Source organism: Cavia porcellus, unplaced genomic scaffold, assembly GCF_034190915.1.
Source record: "Cavia porcellus strain 051 isolate PalLab524CR breed Dunkin Hartley unplaced genomic scaffold, mCavPor4.1 scaffold_14, whole genome shotgun sequence".
NCBI classification, from domain to species: Eukaryota; Metazoa; Chordata; class Mammalia; order Rodentia; family Caviidae; genus Cavia; species Cavia porcellus.
Genome location: NW_026947497.1, coordinates 66,838,955 through 66,854,335, shown reverse-complemented (window position 1 = coordinate 66,854,335; position 15,381 = coordinate 66,838,955). Strand labels below are relative to the sequence as shown.

At 53.8% G+C, this 15,381-nt stretch overlaps 1 protein-coding gene across 1 annotated transcript in view; it reads left to right on the top strand.

Moving 5' to 3' along the window:
- CUNH3orf70 (chromosome unknown C3orf70 homolog) overlaps positions 1-6,688 on the top strand; it is a 62,612-nt gene extending 55,924 nt beyond the window's left edge. Inside the window, exon 2 of the mRNA XM_063261178.1 lies at positions 2,563-6,688. Within this exon, the coding sequence (XP_063117248.1) occupies positions 2,563-3,122 (560 nt within the window). The 3' untranslated portion in view covers positions 3,123-6,688. The remainder of the gene's footprint in view (positions 1-2,562) is intronic.
- The last annotated feature ends 8,693 nt before the right edge of the window (positions 6,689-15,381 follow it).

Below are 15,381 nucleotides of genomic sequence, written 5' to 3'. Positions count from 1 at the left end.
CACGCTGCTGCGAAGTCAGACTTGAGGCCTGAGCGGTGAATAGTGCTCACCAGCTGGAAGCCAGCAAGTCCAAAACCAAGGTGCTGGTAGAGCCAGTGCCCAGGGAGGGCACTCGGCGTGAGTCCTCACTAGGAGAGGGCGCTCTGCCTCCTCCTCTTCCGCTTAGGACGCCAGGCCAGTGCGGAAGCTGCCGTGTGAACCTGATTACCTCCAATGCCACCACGCCAGAGTCCGAGTGGTGGTAGTGGTGACCCAGCGTCCATCCCATGCCACCAGTCTCCGAGAGTCAAAAGCCTTGGAGGAGGGGCCAGTGAAGGAGCGAGCAAGGTGGAGGCACCAGGGGAAAGAACGAAAGGAAATAGGAAGCAGCCGAGGAGGAGGGAAGAGTGGGGCAAGGGGTTAGGGAGGGAGAATGGGGCGGCCGGCTCGCTTCCTGCCTCCGCTCCAGCCCACAGTCCTGCGCCTTCTGGGACTGAGGACGGTTCTGGGAGGTCGGACCAACGGCCAGGACCGCCCTCCGGCTGCGACGGGACCAGCTGTGGGTGAATGGGCTTGGTGCATTCTGCAGCACCTGTCTTCAGTGCCTGCTGTCTGCACCCCCCTGAGCTCAGGCCGCGAAGCGGAAAGAGCAGATTTCATGCCAGTCATTTTGTTCACTGTTCTGTGGACAGGACAGGGCCATTCCCCAGGTGTCCACTCCAGCACAGGCCCAGACATGCACACTGTACTCCTGGGGCCCAGGGTGTGCAGGGAGGCACCGCGTCCTGCTCTCTGCTCCCACTTAGAGGCTTAGAGGCAGCATCCTGTTCTGTGTGCGCCTCTGCCGCTATAGAGGGATGAAGGCACCTGGTGTACCCCGTCACAGCAGCCCAGGCAGGTGCGAGTGGGCTCCCTCACATTCTCTTGGCACTGCGGGGCTCACATGACATTTGTCCAGGTTTGGAAGCACACCTGGGCGCCTGAAGGCATAACACATTCTGGCTTTTAAATGTATCTTCCCCATGTGGGACTCCAGGAGGAAGCTAAAAATAGTTCTAGAGTAACTTAATTACAAAGAAATGGTGACACCTAAGGTTTTTCTGTCTGGTTTGGGTTCAGGAATCAGGAAACAGAAATAAAAACTGCAGGTTGGCTGACTCGGTTTTCACAGGTCACTGCCGGTGCACGATTTGTGGTGTGGGGTACCAGGCACATTCCTGACTCGAAGTCGCTGTTCTTCCATGAATACATTGATAGGTGAAATAAAAAAACTGCCCAAGGGGCTGGGGATTTAGCTCAGCAGCATAAGCGCCTGCCTGCAAGCATGACGTCATAAAAAAATTTTTTTTTTTTAAAAAGAAACCACCTAAGTTTCATTACAAACGCAATTCACATGGTTTTCAGTCTGACCGAGAAATCGAACATGCAAAGTGGTTTGCCAACAAAAAGATACCTGAGAGGACACCGAGAATCAGATGTTCTTGACAGGCGCAGCTCCCTTCTGGGGCACTGAAGGAGGTGGGGACTGTGCTTGATTCTCATGCTTGGGGCGAAGCCAGGGGTGTTGCTCAGTGTCCCGCAGGGCACACAGCACCCGACCCCGGCATAGGACTGTCTGGACCTGGATGCCAGTGGAGCTAGGGTTCTGCACCACAGGTGTGTGCACAAGATGAACTGTCCATGTCTAAGGACAAATCCAAGGTGACACCCACAATAGTGACTGTTACCTCAGGATCTGGGGGGTGTTTTTTCCTGTATTTTAAAGCCACTTGGCACTTGGCACAAGCGAGGCGCTGCTGTGTGTGAAGTGGAGAGAGCGGGACTGAGGCGTTAGCAGCCGAGCCACACAGGTCTCACCATGGGAGCCGGGTCAGCTGGAGGCCAAGGAGCTGTGTGGGCTCGGGCGCTTGGCTGTGCCCTGTGCTGGAGTGTGGCAGCGCTTCTGCCCGAGGCCATGGATGCGCTCGGAGTCCTGAGAGACTCTTCACCTTACCCTGTGCTGTCTCGGAGGGACCAGGCCAGCCCAGACGCCACCACCTATTAAACACGCATGATCCGAGGAGGACATGTGAGCCCAGGGCCTGGGCGGCAGACCTGGGTACATGCGTGTCCCAGGCCCTGGGTTTCATTCTCAGTACTGCCAACAAAAAATAGAAACAAAACAGTGAATATCCTCTGTGATTTTGGCGATAAATTGGCATCTGTTCTTCCAGGTTTTTAAATGTATATATTAACTTTTAATTAAAGACTAAGATGGAATTATGATTTTATAGTACCATTTTACAGCCATGTTTTTATCATGCTGCCCCAGCACGGCAGGAACTCAGTGGATGTTATCTGGACAGGAGCTTGGCTGGCCTGGAGGATTGGAGGATTCAGCCCTTCCCCAGAGGCATGAGAACAGCTCATGGTTAGAATCCGGGAAGGACATGAAGTTTCTAGGGGAGTAATGTGCGCGTGCTCCTGAAGTGGGTTAGGGCAGAGGTGAATGACGAACACAGCCGGCAGAAGGAAATGACTGGGGCTATCTCACTGCAGTCTGTGTCACACTCAGACTTCACCCCTGTCTTTTGTGTCCCTCAGGCAAATACGTGTACCAGCCCATGACCCCGGTGGAGCAGCTCCCCAGCACCGAGATTCCCGCGAGGCCCCGAGAACCCACAAACACCATTCAGATCTCAGTGTCGCTCACCGAACACTTCCTGAAATTCGCTTCTGTCTTCCAGCCTCCCCTGCCCCCCGACTCGCCCAGATACTGCATGATCTCCGATCTCTTCCTCGACAACTATCAGGTGAAATGCATTAACGGGAAGATGTGCTACGTGCAGAAGCAGCTGCCCCCCTCCTCCCCCAGGCCGAGCCCCGAGGAGCTCTCTGCCCACGATGCCTTAATTCCAGACGCGAGCAACACACCAAAGCGAGGTCACTGTTCCTCCCCTTCCAGTTCCGAGGACTCGGGGATCAACGCGATTGGGGCCCACTACGTGGAGTCATGTGACGAGGAGGACACGGAAGGGGCAGCAGAGCTGAGCTCAGAGGAGGATTACAGCCCAGAGAGCAGCTGGGAGCCGGACGAGTGCACCCTCCTGTCGCCCTCGCAGTCGGACCTGGAAGTGATCGAAACCATAGAAACCACGGTGTGAGTGCCGGGAGCCACCCCGACCCTCACGAGCTCTTGTACTTTTGTCTGATGGATCCTTTGCCAATGCTGTGGATATTTTCTGCCGCCCTTCTGCCAACCATAGCAGTTTGGTGGTCTGCCAGTGAGTGTCCCCTTACATTAGTCTTACACTTGAGACCGTTTTCTTACTAGCAGTTTTCTTTTGTATCTTGACATACTTTCTATGTAGCATCTGCTGTCACATATTTTGACCCAGCCTTAATTTCACTGGGAACTTTTGAAAGCAGCAAAGTGATGACCACAGAGTATCTCAATCAGTGGGAGGAGCTGCCCAGAGTGACGGCAACTGTATTTCCCAGAGAGCCAGTCCTTTGCAGAAAGACTTGGCGTCCCTGCCCGGCCCCAGGGACAGGTGTGCCCTGGTCCTCTTGCCCACCACCAGGTCTGGACCAGAGCTGCGCCCTGACTCCTGGGATGGAGGACAGCACGGCCTCCAGGGTTGGCCAGAATCTGCATAACTGTTCACAACGGGGCCGAGCTAGACCTGCCCTGTGTGGAGAGGACTCCGGCTCCGGCTTGCTCCGCCGCAGGGGACTGTGGGGGGACAGTGGACTGAGACCCGAGTCCCACTGCCAGGGGCTCGAATCCCAGCACCCAGGGCTCTGGGAGCCCAGGGAAGGAGATGGACTTGGCCTCTTGGGTGGGTTCCTCATTTTCCCTGCTTTTAATTGTTCTTCAAATCCGAAGAAAATGTTTAGGAAGTAGGTATTGCATTTAGGAGGCAGCCACATTTGACATCTTAAAAACATAGTTTTAGTTAGCATGGAAATGCTAAAAGACAGAAGTCCTATAGGAATTAGGAATGAATCTAATAGGTTTGATTAATTCTGCTTCATTTGGTTGTATGAAGCATTAGAATGGCTTTAGGTGAGAAGTGGGTTAGAATTCAGTATGATGCATGGATGTTTTTATGCAAATGCAGGGGCAGTTGAAATAATTCAGTGCTGAGTCAGGAGCAGATATTTTGTGTAATATTCACTGATAATCACGATCCATTGTATGTGTCTTCTCTCAAATGCACAAAATAGTAATTCTTTTAACACTTGTCAAAATTTTCCTCCTCCTCTTCATTTGGACCACGTTAGTTGGGTATCTGCCATTTCTCCAAAGCTTCTATAGAAGACAGTTGAGAATCCAGAAGCTTTAACTGTGGCCTGATGGGATGAGAACCATCAAGTTGGAGAGAAACTTCCACCCTAGCTGTCCATGACTGCTTCCGCGGCATTTCTTGTGCCCTGCCAGCACCGGGACGCATCTCCTCGGTGTCGCTGTAGTTTGTGGTTTAGGAAAAGGGAGGCTCGTGGATTCTTCCTTGAAGTCTGCAGGGCTCCATAGGTGTAGGTCCCCAAAACATCCATTGGGTTTAGAAGGCAGAGCATGGGCTTCCTTTGAAAACAGGGTTAGTAAAAACTTTCCGTGCAGGATGAGAAAGCAGCTTAAGGTTCCCCACTTACTGAAATTTAGACTCAACAGGTCAAACCAAGAAGGTGACAGGAGGCGCTGCAGAACAGTGAGGCAGAGAGGGCCAACGGATGCGGGCAAGAGGCTGAGGCATCGCCTTGCTGCCCTGGCGGCCTGGGGACATCTGAAGAGCCTTGGCGGAGGTTCTTGGTGCCTCCTTTGAGAGAAGGCCCTGAGGAAGGCAGGGAGGGAAGCCAGACCCCCGGCCACACGCATGCTTATGCTCAGGGTTGTGGCGGCAGCTCCTGTGCCCGGTGCGCTCTGGGTCCCCTGGCAGGAGGCAATGGGCATCTTCACACCATCGCCCTGGTGTCCTATTCCAGGCCCACGGCCACACCGATTGATTAGAGGCAGCAGTCAAGTGTGCATGCCATGGACCTCGTGTCTGCAGCTTCTGAGGCTGCGTCTGCAGTGGGGTTGGGCCCTTCACTGGTCACATCAGTGACTTCTGTCCAGGTTTCTGCTTTTTAACCTCTTGAACTGCCACTCTGATAAGCCACAATTTTAATGGAATTTTTGGATTTAATAATGGTTAATAATCACTTTAAATATTTGCATAATTTCTTTATAATTAAAACTAAGCTTCACTTAATATTTTATAGAATTGGAGACATTCCATGGGGTTCTAAATATTAGCTACTTCTGGATCTCAAAACAGCCTTTTTCCTAAATAAGCACAAGCAAGATTTTTTGTTCTAGCACTGTTAATACTAATAATTCTCTGAAATAGGATTGAACTGGACTTGTTTATGCTTGCATTCCAAAATCATCTAAGGATATAAATGTACTTTCAACGTAAATTTTAGGCCTATTCTCTCCCATGTTATACGAAAGGATCTCTGTAATCCTGTTATTATATTGCTGATTTACATAAGCATATTTATAGGCACTTTAGAAATAGATTGCAATGTGTACTATAGATGTTAAGCACAGGCATGTTAGGTAGGCTTTTGATTAATACCTGGGCTCGAGGCCTGGTGGCTGCTTCATCCAGACCCAGAAAGCACACCGGGTGGGTCACGGGCACACCGGGCACTGGTTCCCCATCTAGGAAGTTGGTGTGAAGGTTTGTACATAGAAACTCAGCTCCTCTCAATGTGGAACGCAGATTTCCTACCTAACCAGAATTTCAGAACTTAAATTTCAAAAACGCTTTTGTGATCACAACTATTTGGTACTGTAAGGCTTTTATGTCAAATCTAGGTACTTTCTATATTAGTTTTAAGGTATAAGATGAGAATTCAGATTTGTTTGTATCTTGGGACCGGTAGCTTTCTGAACCTCTCCTTCCTGGACAGTTCTCTTTGGACTGACCCTAATGAACACCTCTTATGCACATTTAATTCTCTATTTGCGGAAGAAGATGCACCCCAATACCTTAGAAAGCTGTCAGGATACCCAGAGAAAGTTGCCAGGGTAGATGCTGCTAGGCAAGGGGAAAAGCAGAATTGAACAATGCAGATTCATGCAGTCAGCTCTTGATTGTCTGCAAAATTTTCCTGCCACATCTTGGCTTTTGCCATGAGGAAAGCAGTGGAGCTGTTTTTCCCCTGGCCTGGAGGAGGTGGGGGGCAGAGCGGGAGGACAGGCCTGGCTCTGGGATTGCGGGGTGTGCGCTGCTCTCTGCACACTGGGGAAAGGCAGGCGCGCTGCACTGCGTACTGAGCTGTGTGTTCCCTGGCCGTCAGCTTGTCTCAGGTCCAAACGTAAGCACAAGGGCACTTGTTAAAACTCACCATTTAAAGCGCTGCTCCTTGCCAGGCTTACGGTACAGGGTGTGGAAGGTTTCCGGGCCATGTCGGGTTCTCCCCACGGCTGTAGCCCATCCAGGGGGTCTGAGCTTTGGGGTTTCTCTGTTCACAGATGCCATGTGAGGCTGTTCATACCTTGCAATATTCACTTCTGTGCTATTTTTTTAAAACTATATTCCAAAGTTTTAAGCACAATGTTGACTCTTCTGTAATTTCCTACAATACTGTTTTCTTGAGACAGCTCAACTTTCTTTTCCTGTGTAATACTAAAATACTGCCGTGTAAAATAAATGCAATTTCTTTTGTATCGGAACAAGTCTGCTGTGTTGGAGATTGAAGCCCTCACCGCAGTGCTATCAGATTAAACAACAGCGATGCACGCTAAAAACAAAAACACGCATGGAAGTGCTTCTGTGTGCTAAGAAATAAGCAGCCTCTGTTCCTCACTCGGGCAGCCCTAGGAGTGCAAGCGGATGTCACCCGCAGCGTGCGTGTGGCCCCCGCTCACGACTCCGGGACTCCTGTGGTAATTTTTGTTGTTGGCTCCATTAGGTTTATAGTCAATAAAACAATCTCCTCCACAGCTAGCCCACAAGAGCCTTGTAAGACACCCTAGCAGCAGGCTGTACAGTGAGGGTGACCCCAGCACCGCAGGGTGTCACTTAGGTCATCGGGCTCAGCCACATCTGGGATCTGGGTTCCCTTGTTCAGCACACCCGGGCACACAGGCTGCAGGACAGCAGAGCTGCATTTGGGAGAGTTAGATTTGTACCTAGAACGTGACCGAGGTGGGTTCCTAATTGCCCCTACATTACTCTGTGGTCCCCAAGCCAGCAAACACCTTGGCACGGCCTGGTGGCTTCTTTCTCAGTGCAGCTTCTCTGTGCAGTGTTGGGGCTCGGCACGGCACTCCTGACATGCACGCGCCTGTGTGACCACAGAGCCCTCTGCCTGGATCGGGCTGCTGCTGCCTCTGTGTTAGTCACAGCTGGACGAGCTCCCTGGGCCAGCTCTTTGTGCTTTGCAGAGATAACTCATCTTCTGAAATGACCCCCGCCCGCAGCTAACCCCATCCACCACCTGTGCATTCTACTGTACCATCCCATGTAACGGTGTGGCACAGTTCTGGAAGGCATCTTCCTGTAGCCGCTCGCACATGCTGACCACACACGTTCGTTCGGCAGTAGATGCTAAGTTGGCTTCCTGTCGTCCTCACAGCTCCGTCACTGGGACCAGGGGGCCTTTAACCCTCGCTGCCCCACCAGCCAGTGCTCAGTGTCGGAACCAAGTCAGGACTCCAAGACTTGGTCTCACTGCAGCAGGATGCAAGGACAGGCAGGTAGAGGTCGGGGGCCAGTTTTTGGAGCCAGGGAGATACAAGAAGTTGATGGAAATACAGGTAAAAAGGCAAACTAAATATGTCAAGGTGTTAAGTGTTTTTCTGGTTACTTTTTTTTTTTTTTTTGAAATTTTTAGCTTTCTAAAATGAATCTTTATTACTTTTATAATCAGACAATCCAGTAAGTCAGTTTGAAGATGTAGTGAGTCCTTGGACCGTGCATGCAGGAGGAAGCCAGTTTCCCAGAGTCTTGAGTATGAAAGGCCAGGCAGTGGCTATACTGCCTTACCCCTGCTGGAAGAGACTGAAACCAGGCCAATGTGCCCTGGATACAGCCAGCTTCCACTGAGGGCTGGGCCCGTCTCAGGTGCCCCAAACACAGCTGCTACATCTGTGGGCCACGTGGGTCTTCCTGGCTGTCTCAGCCATCTAAGCTTAAGGATCCCTGTGAATCTGGAGATGGGAGATCAGACAGCTGGGGTGTTCCGGGTGGGACATCTACGCCCTGTGTGACCCCTAGCCTGTCACCTGGTAGAAAAAACCTCGAATGGTATTTCCAGGACAGAGATCTGGAGCTTCCCTGCATGATGACAAACACGCAGCATCACAGACACATGAAAGGCAGCGGCCTGTGGTCAGGGCCCATTCACAGAGCATTTCCCCAGTGGCAGCTTCTCAGTCACAGCCAGTGACTGTGTGGGAGCAGGCACAGGTAACACTGAGTCGCATCAGCCACAATGGTCTCGTCCCAGCAGGTGGGAGCAGAGCCAGGGCTCCAGACCCCACTGACAACCAGTCCACCTCATCATCTCTGGACCCGAGGTGAGGCTGACACCTCACACACACCCAGGCCTAGTTGTAGAGGTGGCGAGGGTCCCCCAACCTGGCTCAGCCCACAGTGCTGCCACCCAGCCCCTGCTCGGGACCAGCCTCGCTTGCCCCCAACTCTGCCTGGTGCTCAGGTGTGGCGCCCAGATCTGAAAGCTCTTCATGGGAAGTGGGCTCAGATCTTAGTGCTTTGAGAATCAGCTGCTCCCATCTGCCCTCCTGACCCACTGGGGCCCTTGACACCAGCTGCTCCCCTCTGTCACCCACCACCGGTCACCTTTGAGACCATGCCACACCAGGAGACTGCGTCTAATTGCCTTGCTGTGGGCATTTGGTATGTGCCAGACCTGGTCCTGTGCAGTAAACGTAGGGCTCATGTTGAGAATCTGTCAACTGTGATGCTGACATTCACAAAGCCAGTGTAGCCACATGCATCTGTGTGCAGGAAGACCTGGAAAAGCCACTCTGGGAAGTCCTGTGGGCCCCGAGGTGTCTGGAGGACAATTTCACTGAGGTCTGGGTAGTCCTCCACAGGAGACACACAGTGCATGATACCCAGGATCATGGGGTGAGCCCTGCATATCTCACAAGCCGCCCTGGATTTATGGACATCAGAGATGTGGATTCCCCAAGGAGCCCAGGAGCAGCTAGTCTCCAGTCCAGTCATGGAGATGTTGGTATAAGAGCACCGGGTCCAACTTGAACTCACCAGGGCTCCTTTGGATATTAGAATTCCCAGCAGGGTCAGTTCACCCCACAAGGATTTAGTTTCTCCCCATAAGCAGCACTGAGGCCCTGAACTTCTAGAGCTGCCCTGTGTTCCTTGATCATCTGTCTAGGCCCTTTGGTCTGCCCCAAGCCAGCCACTCAGAGGGACTTCCCTCATGGTGAGGTCAACAGGTGCACCACATGGAGGGAACTGGCTGCTGGCTTCTGGGTTATGGGGAAGCCTCACTGAGGCTCCCTGCTTTTGAGTTCCAGCACTCCCAGCAGCTTAGCAGCAGACTCTGCCAAACCCCAGTACCGACTATCCCAGCTAGGGTAGGGATAGTGGCACATGCTGGTGGAGCCTTGCATGTAGAACCGAGCTCAGGAGAGAAATTAGTGGGAGGTGGTGTATGCACCTGTTCCATCTTGCCCATCTGACAAGATGCAGGCATCCATTCATCTGGGCTTTCAAAATAGGTCCCTGTATTCTGAGAGGTTGAGACAGGACAATCACAAAGTTGAACCAACACTGAGCAACTTACCAAGACTCCATTTCAAAAGAGGAGGTTTTGGGAATGTAACTCAGTGCAAAGACCCTGGGTTCAGTCCCCAGGATCCCACTTCAAAAAAGGTACTAGGCATACCTGTGTAACACTGCAAAATCATTCCCAACTTCACACATAACACATGCATGCATGTGTTCAACCGAAAAACAGCAAGAATGGCCTATGGCAGGGCTGGCCCTGGAGTAACTAACCCCAGTGCCTTTCCAATGGAAGTTACGGTATCGTCACACAACCCCAACACTTCCACAGCACGATGCTGGGTGGACACAGTGTGAGGGGATGCGGCGCATCACTCCACTGATAGAAATCAGAACATGCAGATGTCAGCAGACTGCAGGATACTGGTGAGCGGGGAGGACGCGCGGTAGAGAATTCCTGTGTGCCCAGCCTGGGTGCTGGTCATGCAGGTGTTTGTACGGTGAATGAGCCCGGATGCACATGTCATTTGTGAATATTGCTGGCCACAAAAAGGTACTTAAAAAGGACAGGATGGAGACCCCTACTCTGTTTCAAGTAGAGCCTGGCATCTGCTTGGCACTGAGTAACTGCTGACTGCCAGGGAACATGAGAGCAAACCCAACACCCCACCCTTGGGGGGACAACACACACCCTTGAGCAGGCAGATGGGGTGAGAGCCAAACTGTGCCCCATCTGAGGCTGGCTTCCTAGAGGGTGGGGAGGAAGGGGACAGGGTGGTGGCCCTGGATGCCCAGGGAGGAGGGGTCGTGGGGTGATGTGGGTAGCACCTCTGAGCCAGGGCTGCTGGAGGTGGAAAGCAGTTGGGGGCTCAGCAGGTCACACCCTTGCCCTGCAGTCACCCTAGTGGCCCGGAAAGTGATACTGAAGGACGCTGTGCCTGCTGTCCCAGCCCAGGCATGTGATTCTGTGGCTGCACCTTCGGGAAAACATTTTCAGCAGGCAAAGCCGAGTGGAAAGACACTGCTTCTAAAAGGATCCCTGAAGCTCTGAATTATTTATTCACTATGCATTTATCATTGACGAGGCCCCGGTTGGTTTCCCTCTTCCACGAACTCCTACCCACGCCTCAGCAGGGCAGGCTCAGCGTGGTCACAGGTGACCTTTGCGAGGCATTTCCCACACACCTCCGAGTCTGTTCTGCTGCAGGTGGAGCCCTGCAGAGTAGCCAGCGTGGGGCTGGGCCCCAAGGTCCACACTGCTTTCCTGGAGAGCAGGACAGTCCCCTCCCCATCAGCAGGGGTCCAGGCAGGCCCAGCTCTGTTCCCCACAGTACTGGCTGGAGGAGGAGGGCCTTGCTCCTCCCCCTTCCACAGAAATGCCCTGCAATCCTGGAGACAGTGATGGTGCAGTTAGTGCTGTGGCTTCTGAAGTCCCCAGTGAGGGGCTCTGCTCAGCCTACTGTCCCCCTCTTGTCGTATCCTCGGCAGGGACGAGTCCGGCCTTTTTCACCAGCCTGTCTGCTGTCACACAGGCCCTTCCCTGCCTGCACCGCCGCGTCCTGTCCTTGCCCATCCCACGTGGCTCAGTCCTGCTCCCAGGGCCGAGTTCCTTGCCTGGGCCCAGCACTCCCTGTCCTCTCCATGGCCAGAGCCCCCGCGGGACCCGCCCTCATTACTGCACCTGGCACTTGGCCCAGCACCTAGGGAGCCCTGGGCCTCCCTGGGTTATGAAGCCACTGCTCCCCCAAGCCTGCAGGGATCTGCTCCAAATCTGCACAAACCATGCAGTGGTGACTAACAGAGGACTTATTGGGAACAAGGTGGAGGGTTACAAGGACAAAGCTAATGCGCCACGCAGGCTCCCATCTTCCTCTGTGCTCACCCACATCACTGCTAGGTTGCAACCTTCATGCCCTAGTGGTCTGCAGGTCTTTCCTCACCAAGGAGGAGCCACATGTGGCCTGGACACTGCTCGTCCCTACTGCAGCAACAGGGCACAGGACCACCAGTTACTTCTCAAGAACCCCTCCCTCACCAGACGGGTGTACTGCATAATGCATAGGTCCATTGCATAATGACAGGGGTCAGCATCTTGTGGGATATCACACTGATCCAGGGGTTGGGAAAGCAGGTCAATCTGGGGCTGGAGAAAGATTTGTGGTGACCAAGGAAGTGGCCTCCCAGCTTGGCCACACCCAGCACCCTCCTCACCTGCTGGGTTCCCCCAGATGTGTTACAGATTGCAACCTGGCCAGCATCAACCTAGGCAGAGCGGGTCTGTCTTTTTCCTGTTTCCTCCTTGATTTCACCTTTGCATGGAAGTGGCAGGGAGGGCCGTCCTTCCTAGATTTGACCGCCCTGCAGGAGTGGACACTATCCCTGGGAGGCCTCCACTGTCTCTATCCCCAGGCAAAACTCAAGTCAGACACCCCCAAGCTTTACCTACAGCTCACCAGTTGGGAGGCCTTAAGCCTGATGCCCTGTGAGCAGGACAGGGACACAGCAGCTGTCCCCAGGTTACTATAAGGATAGTACCACAGTGCCACACAGCTCTGCCACACCTGGGCCCTGGAGCAGGAGTGGTTAGGGTCTCTGCAGAGTGGAAGCCTGGGTCAGCTGCAGTCTCTGCTGAGTCCCAAAATGTGCCAGCTCTGATAGAGCCCCGAGCCCTGAAGGAACCCAGGGTGACACCCCTCTAGCTGGGAGCAACTTTCTGAGGCCTTGATAGCTCAGTCTCTGGTCAGTATTAGAACAGACACCATCAAGGAAGGCAACATGGACACATAAATTCCCTACAAGTTAAAGCTGAGCAGACACCGATAAACACGGGCCTTGGCTGCTCTAACAAGGTGTCTGAAGACCGTAACTTACAGGGAGTTCGGGTTCTCACAGTCCTGGAGGCGGGGCGGCAGTGAGGTTGCCTGCAGGCTCGGGGCCAGAGGGCCACTCTCTGCTTGCAAGGCAGCACTGCCCCTGCAACCTGGCCGGAGTGGCGGGGAGGAGGGTGAGCATGCAGCCTCGGGGCCTCATCACCTTTGAGAGGCTTCACCTCCTCACCCTGCACCTGGCTACTCAGCCTCAGCACCTGCAAGGAGCCGCATTCACCCACAGCAACGTGGAACCACCGGCCAACTGATCTGTGCCACCTGGAGGACAGTGACGTGCCCATGACAAGGGTGTCAAACTTGGGGTGCAGAGCCTACCGGGTATGCGTTGCACCACTGAGCAGCACCTGCAGCCCTGGTTTTAGGCACGAAGAACAAAATCTCCCTCTACATAAAATGTAAAAAGAAACAAGGCTGGCAGAGAGGGGCTATAAGAGCAGTCCCTGGTCACAGTGACCCCGTGTGAACAGCTGCACGCGGGCTACTGTGAAGGCGCCCAGAGAACCCAGGGGCATGGAGGGGTGCAGACAGGAACACGGGTGAAAAAACGGGAAGCATTTTAAAATGACAGACTATAAAAATAATAAGGTTTGACAGCTCTAGGGATGTTTTCTGCTTAGCATGTGCCCCCCAACTTAAGTAACAGGGAGGGGGGACTGTGTGTTGGTCACTTGTTTCCATAACAGCCATCTGGAGACCTGAGGGGAGCTATTTTCAGCTGTGACAGATGCCCGCTGAGCAAATACTTACTGCTGACCAGCTACAGTGAACCAAGCTGTGAGGGTCACTGTTTTTCCTGGCCAACACGAGTGCCTTCCACGCTCCCTTCTGCCAATTCTGCTCAGGGAATCAACTCCCCCACCCTAGGGATCCACCAGGAACCTCCTATCCCTGGCCCTCCTCCTCCTAAGGGCCAGCACATGGCCTAGATACAGCCCTAGGGCCACACGGCTCACCTTCTGAGTCCAGCTCCAGCCTGGTCTGTGGGGCACCCCCCCCCCCAAGCATCCATGGCTCTGTCAGCAGAACAAGGTGTCTGCTGATGCTGAAGACTTCCAGGGAGGAGTCTGAGCCGCTGGGGAACTGCTTTGCATGGGACACAGGCATGGCACATGATGAGTGCCAGAAGGGGGAGCAGCAGGGGTGCAGGTGGCAGGGACGGGGCTCTCCGTGCAGGCCTGCCGAGCCCAGTGCCAGAGCAGCCTAGCGCTCAAGAAAGGGCCTCTCCCCAACCCTCAGGCGAGCCGAACGGCCCGACCCCAGCATGGTCATCCTCAGGAAGGCAGAACCAGAAGGGGCTGCGGTTCACTCAGCTGGGCCGTGACCTGAATGAGGCAAAGTCCCCGGGATGGGACTGGTCAAACAGCAAGGCTGCCTGGGACAAGCTGTTGGTGTCCACTGCTTCTAGCAGGCAGGGCTCTACCATAGACTCCTCGGTTCCTTTTTAACTTTAACTGACCAGTAGGAATCGTTACATTTACGGTGTGTACCACAATACATCAGGCACGTGTCTCCTGTGGGATGGCTGATGTCTGCTATCTTCCGCACGGAGAACACGTGAAAAGAGTTTCCCGAGCAACTCCAGAAGCACTTTATTAACCCCGCTCACTGTGCGGGACAGAGGCCTCTTGGACTGCCCTCCTTACTGAAATCCTGTGTCCTCTCACCAGCATCTGCCCAGTGTGCTCACCAGCCCCGCTGCTGGTGGCCACTGCTTCACCGCCTGACTCTGTGCATGCCACCCGCGCGAGGTCAGCAGTGTCTGCCTTTCTTACTGGCTTATTTTTTAGCCTAACGGCCATCGGTCCTGAGCTGAAAAAACACGAGTTCCTCATCTCTAAAGGCTGAGTGGCTTCCACGGTACAGACATATTTTCTTCAAATGCTAACAACTTTACCTGCAGTGCCTAGAATACGTATGCTGTCACTCCCCTTCCCACCTACCCTGACGGTTTTTGCCCTACAATGATGTCTTTTTATGCCGCCCATCCCTCTGCCTTAGTTCTTCGGGCTCTGGAAAGGGCAGCCACCGGGTTACACCCTGACAATACCCAGCTCCCCAGGCCTTAACTGCAGGCTGAGACCTGTTTGCCTTGGCGGGGCAGCACTGGGGTCATGGTTCTGAGTTCAGATCCCTGCTTTGCCACTTCTCCAGGTGGCCCTGGTTAAATGACTCAGCATCCCTGCGTGTTGGCCTTCTCAGCTGTCCATGGGGTCGAGATACCCTCAGGTGGCTGTGATGGGCACCACTGGCCACTCAGCTCAGCCACAGCTGCCTCTCTGGGAGAAGCTGCACCATGAAAGCTGACGTTCCTGGGCATTCACCACAGTCCTTTGCCTCCTCCTCCCCTCACAGCTCATTCATTCTATAAAGAGGGCCCACGGCCAGCTCGGGATGGCAGGAGCAGGCTCTGTTGGCTACTCAAAGTCACTCTGGTCCTGTGGAGCTCATCCATCTGTCTCCTGAGGCTGCAGTCAGCATCCAGCCGAGCTGCCCCTCCCGGTGGGGGCTGATGGGGTGGCGTCCGAGTGGAACCCGCAGCCCGGCTCCCACATCAGGGATGTACAGCATCCTGGCGACCGAGCTTGCTGGGGCCCTGTCACAGGACCCCTGAGTGGCTGGACTCTAGATGGGGTGGACAATGCGGCTGCTGGTCTGAGGACAAAGTCCTGGTCCCTGACTTGGAGCCTATGAAGCTCAAGGTGGCAACGGCTCCGAGCATCTCACAGCACAACAGGCAGAGAGCGGGTGGCCGGCAGCCTGCA